Raw genomic sequence first — 8,234 nt, forward strand, 5'->3', positions numbered from 1 at the left:
TTGCGTGCTAAGGTTTATTTTTTTTATATCTCTTATTGTCTAAAAATAATATCATTTCCTTCCTCGAACAAAAATCAATTACTGGATGTATAAGCCATCTGCTTAAAATGTAGTTTGCAAAAGCAGAAAGCCAAGCAAAGTGAACATTTTACGGCACCGTAAGGTCATTTCGTTAATCCTGGATTCATCCGTAGTATTATAGATGAAACCAATAAAATGCAATTGTCTAAAGTGTTACAAACCACTTAATTCAGCGTCATCGGTTTCAAGGACACAAACGAGATCGCACTAGATCTGCCACACCCATTACAACAGTTGAAGTCTTTATTTTTGTTCTGAGTTGTCACTAAGACTGTTATACTTCTCTGTCCTCGTGTATCACCTGTCATTAAACCGTGTGGGTCTATACGGTTGTGTTTAGTGCCATTAAGACTTTACCATACCCCCATTGCAATGACATTTACTTCTCACCTTCAGGTCACGTGACGCTTACAATTACGGCTAACTCCACCGCACAGAACGTATCCTATGGGGACAAGACGGCGGATGAAAGATTGTACGTCAACATACTCCATCAAGCGACCGTCATCGGTAAATTACCCGACACAATACCGTGTTTTGTGAATCATTTAGAAAAGGACTACGGGATGACAACATCACGATATGTTTGGATGGACAGGGGGATACGTTTCCTGTTACGGGCCTGGACAGAGCGACATGCGTGGTCATTTTTGTCTGCGTATCAGACAGACGGACTCAGGTCGCTAGTGTCGCGCCACCTGTGGCAAGAAGAACTATTGTGGAGTGCTCGGATGGAGCACCTAGAGTTCACTGCACATCTAGACCAGGCAGAATACCGGAAATATGTCGAAATATACGTTCCTTCTCAAAGTGAGTACGTAAGGACGACGTGCCCAGGCACATTACACGTGAACGTAATACATATATACGTGACTGTACCTATCAAACTTGTACAGTATACTAAAATAAAGCACACTTCACCAAAAAGTCGAATTGTCCTCTTAGACTCATCGGTAAGTGCCAAAAGATGGATACCTGAATTGATCAAAACTACTGCAGAAACAGGAGGGGTTGCGTCAAACCCCTAATTATAGGAATTTCAAAAGTTTTAGCAGTGCTAGATAATTTCAAATTTATAATGAGTAAATTATTACGTTATAAATCTTTCTACAACTCTAAAGAAAAATCTGGCTACCGATGTAACTGTTGGCAAGCTTAGAATTTCGAAGAAGGGAAGCAGGCGTTTAGGAAATTCTATACTGCGCAAAAATTAAAACAAAGTAAACATTAACCTGCACCATATGGTCATGTCGTCCATTAAGACTTATCGGTGGTATTGTTAAGGTCAAGACAGTAATGATCAATGTCAAAAGTGTTCTGAGGTATATGTAGAAATACAGCCATTGGGGCGAGGTGCCTTCAAACTCGTTACAAAGTTACAAATCTTCAACTTCTGACTTAAACAGATCATTTATATTTTTAAACCTACATTTCACGAAAACCGTGTCAGACTTAATTCCAGCTACAAGATTCCGGCTAGCTGCGATAACGTAGCTTTCTGACGACGAGATTTGTTTTATATATTGTGTATAATATTAGTACTAAATTCCGGTCGACATTAGGGACTGAAAGTTAACCAGCAAAGTTAACCACCTTGTGACGTAATATATCCAGCAAATGTACAAAATACGTAAACGACCTATTTGAAAATGTATTAAGTTGATGCTGAATGTCAAACAAAGTAAACTGTTCCAAATGACTATATGGCGCAGGATCTCTGGGGCAAAGATATTTTGTATAAAAGAATGATGTTGTCCTATCTAGGCAGAAGAGATGGGTCAAATAGGAATAATGGGAGAAAATCCTAATTCTTCAGTGTGAGTAAAGCGATATTATCCTATACTGGTTTATAGAATCCCTAGGGACTAAACTTCCTATAATTAACAGGTGTAACCTTATCTTGGGACAGAGGGACAAGGCTCACTAAGACAAAGAGATTTTAAATGAATTCTAAGTAAACAGCAGGTGAGTTTGGCAGGCCCTCAGACCACTTGTTATCCACACACGATACACCTACCACAGGACGTGTTTATGAATATACATCTAAAATGCTACTTGTATGATAGACCTTTGAGGCCGACAATGAAAAAAACTTCTCTCTTTTGCAGGGCTTGGTCAATGTACAGTGGATTTTACGTCACCTCACGTGCACGCCACGGTATGGTCCGGATACCAGCTGGTCATCAACACACTGCTGCCGCTTGTGCTCACCCTGGTCGTGTACCTGGTGTTGTACGCGCGGAACCCCTACACAATGTCGGCCTTTGATAAGAACCTTTGTCAGGAGGACTTTTCAAGCCTCCGCATCTTCTGTACGTCATCTATGACGTCATGTTTCTTTTCAGTTCTCTACTTTGGCGTGACGTTGTCCAACGCGGACGGTGTGTATATTTCGCCAGACGTAAACTTCGTGGTGACGTTTGCCTACTATAGTAGCAGTCTTGCGACGTGCGTGAGTGTTTGTTGTTATGACAATTTGTGTTGTGGCGGTCTTAAGGCTTCCTGCACGATGTGCTGGCTTTATTCTCGGGACTCCATCTCTAACGAGATTTCGGACATCAAGCTCCGCCAGAAAGCGCTGCCGAGACTAAGCCACGCAAACTAGCCCCAGTTTGGTCAGATACATCTGTGATGTGATAAACGGAGGTTTTCTTGAAAATTGTGACGTATATATTTAACTATTATTTGCCTATTACAACTATTGTTGAGTGTTAATTCATATACTGAGGCAATCAAAAATATGACGCGCTTTTAGATATGACTAATCAAAATATTGTGCTCAAATAAGAAAATACTCAGAATCAAGAAAAAAATACGCAGATATTCGTCTTTTTGTATAAGTGAAACAAGTATATCTTAGAATAAAATATTTTGTGCTTCGTGTTCAATGATTTATTTGTCGTTTGTAGTTTAACGGAGGAGAGCGCGCCAGACCGTTACACTGATATAAACTGTGCTTGTGGTCTAAATCACTAGCTAGACGGACTCATAAAAAGTTAAACTTTTTACAAAATATATAACGGACTTGTTCCCTGCTATACAGATGACATTTCTTAGCTCGCACAAAAAAAACGGTATTGATTATAACCATAAGAACGCCAGTGTACAATTCCTCGAAATGAACTTAACTATAATTGTTCCGTTTTCCTTTTCTATTCGTAGACTTACTGTTATGAATACCATCCCCTAAAACACACTCTGCTGTTTCTTCAGTACCGCCGTATGAACATTCCCTTGACAATAGATGTAGCAAATTAAATGCTGACCAATCTTGTAGAAAGTATTTCATACCTGTGTGGACACTCTTGAGGATCCTGAAATGTGTTCTTGCTAAGACGCAGACAATATGACATCCTTAATTTGAAAAACACCTCTGACTATATAACAGTGATACGTGTGCTTTCTGTAGAAAGTGAAGTGCTCCTGTAGGGTGAGAACACTACCGTTATATTTACAACTGTCCAACAGGTGTAAATACATCAGGTAGATACCTTTATGTCCATGACCAGCTGTTTTTCCCTCCTGTTTTGTTTCTCTCGAAATGAATCAGATCTATAGCACATAATTGCTTCTGCACATAAGATAGGCTGAGCTAGATGAACGTGGGAAAAGTAAAGGGATATTCTGCCAAGATGGGTATCGTAGAAGCATCCGGATAAAAAATCGAAATGAGATCTTAGATGTATAGACATGCGACTCTCAAATGAGAAAATAACTCCGACATGTACCACAACCCATTAGTGACATCACACAACGATACGTGCGCGTTAGTGGCATCTAAACGCCGGAACTAACTCAAGAATAGCAATATATACGCATAACCTTTTCCACAAAAAATATCGGTCTTGAGCATTTCAATTAAGACATCCCATTTCCTTATTTTTCCCACGAAAAGAGTTTACTTTGGAAGGGGCAACTCAAAATCATGTTTTAATATATATTGGCAAGTCACAATGTATTAAGTGTGTATCGAAAATTGTTCCATATATTTACGTAAGCGACCATAATTTCGTTTTCATATCGCTTAAACTATAAAATATCTTTTTTAAACTTTGGATTAACTGTAGAATCTGATATTTTCGAAACCATGTTTGAAACACGCTGGAAATTCTGAAGATAAGACATTTGGAAACATCTATGATGGTGGGAATTCGAAAAGAATTATAAATAAATAAAACTTACTGTTCAAGACACACAAAAAGTCTAAGTAGAAAATAGAATGACATTTAAAAATGAGCAAATCTGACAATTATAAAGACAGTGAAGTTAACAGAATGATTAATGAAATATATACATAATGCAGCCAAAAAGCAAAACATAATGAATTCGTTCTAGAATTAAAATACTAGCATTCCTTAAGGTCAAATCAAAGGAAATACGTTAAAGTCAAATCAAAGGATATTGACCCCTCAGAGAACTCGTAATGTACGTTAAGGTCAAATCGAAGGAAATTGACCCCTCAGGGAACTCCTAATGTACGTTAAGGTCAAATCAAAGGAAATTGACCCCTCAGAGAACTCGTAGTGTACGTTAAGATCAAATCAAAGGAAAGTGACCCCTCAGAGAACTCGTAATGTACGTTAAGGTCAAATCAAAGGAAATTGACCCCTCAGAGAACTCGTAGTGTACGTTAAGATCAAATCAAAGGAAAGTGACCCCTCAGAGAACTCGTAATGTACGTTAAGGTCAAATCGAAGGAAATTGACCCCTCAGGGAACTCCTAATGTACGTTAAGGTCAAATCAAAGGAAATTGACCCCTCAGAGAACTCGTAATGTACGTTAAGGTCAAATCAAAGGAAAGTGACCCCTCAGAGCGAGAATCTTGCTGGGTAGTGACAACGGAACATCAAAGCTAACTAATGAGCAAACCTCTCCCCCTTCATGTCCCACTTTGTAATGACATATTCCGTTTTATATCATGGTGAAGACCTGTCCGTCGTATAGTCTTTACCAACCTGCATCTTTGGAAACGCTGTGATGTTAAGTCCGTCATCCTCGATACTCCACGGGTTACGCTCACTTTCGCTCTCTGCACCCCTGGAATAGTATATAGCAAAATTGAAGGCACAAAGATAGCTGTTTGGTTGGTCTCAGGTAAAAAAAACTGACCAATCGGTCAGAGACGCCCGACTTCAAAGCCAGTCAATTGTCACCGTTACGTGACCGCAAGATTATTTTAATGTACATTAAAGGATTAAACTAGTCTTCTCGTCTCCTTTGATTTTGCTATGACATATTCCAGGGGTGAAGAGAGTGAAAGTGAGCGTAACCCTTGGATATCGAGGATGAAAGTCCGTCAGCAGTCGACATATATAATGGAAATCGTGATATGTAGAGCAAGCTCAATCCGAAATCAACATGTAAACAATGTAGGTTGGGGAAAAAGATATATTACTATCAAGAAAGGGAAGTTTGACGGTCGGAAAGTCGATATCGTTCCGCTTAGCAGTAAGCTGACCCCAATGGTAATATTATGAGTAAATATCGAGGAAAGCAACTCACGTAGAAAAGTATGTAGCGTTCTTTATTTCAATCTTAAATATAAGATCGACGAGGTAAATAAATCTTTTGACAGCAAATCGTCTAGGCTAGATTTGTTCGTTACAAGTCCTGATCAGCTCTTTGTAAACCCAAGCTGACAAGAATAACACAGTTTGTTGCACAGGAATTGATATAGTCATAGTAGGATTGATATAGTAATAATAGGATTGATATAGTGATAAAAGGATTGATATAATGATAATATGATTGATATAGTGATAATAGGATTGATATAATGATAATAAGATTGATATAGTGATAATAGGATTGATATTAATATTTGGATTGATATAGTAATAATAGGATTGATATAGTGATAATATGATTGATATAGTGATAATATGATTGATATAGTGATAATAAGATTGATATAGTAATAATAGGATTGATGTAGTAATATTTGGATTGATATAGTGATAATAGGATTGATATAGTGATAATAGGATTGATATACAATGTAGTAATAATAGGATTGATATAGTGATAATAGGATCGATATAGTATAATAAGATTGATATAGTGATAATAGGATTGATATAGTGATAATAAGATTGATATAGTAATAATAAGATTGATATAGTAATAATAAAATTGATATAGTGATAATAGGATTGATATAGTAATAATAGGATTGATATAGTAATTATAAGATTGATATAGTAATAATAAAATTGATATAGTGATAATAAGATTGATATAGTAATAATAAGATTGATATAGTGATAATAAGATTGATATAGTAATAATAAGATTGATATAGTAATAATAGGATTGATATACAATGTAGTAATAATAGGATTGATATAGTGATTATAGGACTTTAGTAAGATAATGGCTTGGTTTAGTAACTAGCAGAGCAGGCAATACAACATCGCATTTATAGATTCCTGTACAGTTTTTGAATCCAATAAAGATGAGATAGGTCCGTATCCTTATTAATGTTTATTCACAAATATTGTAATACAGACGTGTGATTAGACATATTTATTTTGTATTTCGAAAAATACCATTGTGAATGTCAGAATTGTGTTGTTTTCCTTTTAGATTTCCAGCAGAGTTTTCTTTTATTAACTTATTTATGTATGATTTGGCCTGATTGATTTGACCTACTGGGAAAGTGAATCTAGTACAGCATGCCCTCGGATTTCCCTTAGTATGACGAAGCCGTCTATAGAATCTATCAGGTTTATTTTTTAAAAGATGTATGGGGGTGCTAAGTAAAATTTAACATGGTGAAGGAGGAGTTATTCTAATGTCAACTTTGCTCATCTGTTGTAGCGTTTGCTTGTAGCTTAAATGCAATATGGGTTTAGAATGCATGTAAGCAATGATTTGATACTTTTTTTGTATCAAAAATAAGATGGATATGCCATTTTTGATGTAGGATACACTAATATTAATGGCATCGATTCCCTGCAAGACAGATTTGACTTTCATAAAAGTCCGCGTTACCGGGGCGTCAAGTGATGACAGTCCTTAAAAACAGGCTTATTCCATTTTTGATGTAGGATACACTAATGTGAATGGCATCAATCCCTTGCAGACAGATTTGACATTCATAAAAGTGGTGACAGTCCTTACAAACAGGCTTTAATAGTCGAATGTGTGCCACACCATTGGTAATTACATGGAGTCTCAAAGGAAAAGGTTAAATTTCCGAATGTCACCAGGAACAGTTTTAGAATAATATTATTGTAATGCTACAGTGTGGATCATATAGGATGGACACCCAATGTTTTTGTTTAGAGTGTCCTCATGTATTCAAACGTACCATTATACAAGTCTGACGTATGATAATGTTGATGTATCTGACGACACGTTCGTCTCCTTTGATTGATTGATCAATATGGCACAGAAAGGCTAAAAAGTCTCCTGTAGTGTTACTCCGTTGTCTACGGTACTGGGTAATAAGTGTTGGGTTATTGGTTGTCTACGGCACTGGGTTATAAGTTTTGGGTTATTGGTTGTCTACGGTACTGGTAATAAGTTTTGGATAAATTGGTTGTCTACGGTACTGGGTAATACGTGTTGGGTTTTTGGTTGTCTACGGTACTGGGTAATAAGTACTGGGTAATAAGTGTTGGGTTATTGGTTGTCTACGGTACTGGGTAAATAAGTGTTGGATTATTGGTTGTCTACGGTACTGGGTAATAAGTGTTGGGTTATTGGTTGTCTACGGTACTAGGTAATAAGTGTTAGGTCATTGGTTGTCTACGGTACCGTGTAATAAGTGATGGGTTAATGGTTGTCTATGGTACTGGGTAATACGTGTTGGGTTATTGGTTGTCTACGGTACTGGGTAATAAGTGTTGGGTTATTGGTTGTCTACGGTACTGGGTAATAAGTGTTGGGTTATTGATTGTCTATGGTACTGGGTAATAAGTGTTGGGTTATTGGTTGTCTACGGTACTGGGTAATAAGTGTTGGGTTATTGGTTGTCTACGGTACTTGGTAATACGTGTTGGGTTATTGGTTGTCTACGGTACTTGGTAATAAGTGTTGGGTTATTGGTTGTCTACGGTACTGGGTAAATAAGTGTTGGATTATTGGTTGTCTACGGTACTGGGTAATAAGTGTTGGGTTATTGGTTGGATGTTAATTTTCTCTAAAA

General features: G+C 37.2%; 1 protein-coding gene across 3 annotated transcripts in view; it reads left to right on the forward strand.

The window, feature by feature from the left end:
* Positions 1-2,962, forward strand: part of LOC110448420 — an 84,734-nt gene extending 81,772 nt beyond the window's left edge. For all 3 annotated transcript variants that reach the window (XM_021494645.1, XM_021494643.1, XM_021494644.1), the window contains exons 4-5: positions 478-891; positions 2,190-2,962. In XM_021494645.1, coding sequence (XP_021350320.1) covers positions 478-891; positions 2,190-2,686 — 911 coding nt within the window. In that variant the 3' untranslated portion in view covers positions 2,687-2,962. The remainder of the gene's footprint in view (positions 1-477; positions 892-2,189) is intronic.
* The last annotated feature ends 5,272 nt before the right edge of the window (positions 2,963-8,234 follow it).

Source organism: Mizuhopecten yessoensis, unplaced genomic scaffold, assembly GCF_002113885.1.
Source record: "Mizuhopecten yessoensis strain PY_sf001 unplaced genomic scaffold, ASM211388v2 scaffold4033, whole genome shotgun sequence".
In the NCBI taxonomy this organism is placed as follows: Eukaryota; Metazoa; Mollusca; class Bivalvia; order Pectinida; family Pectinidae; genus Mizuhopecten; species Mizuhopecten yessoensis.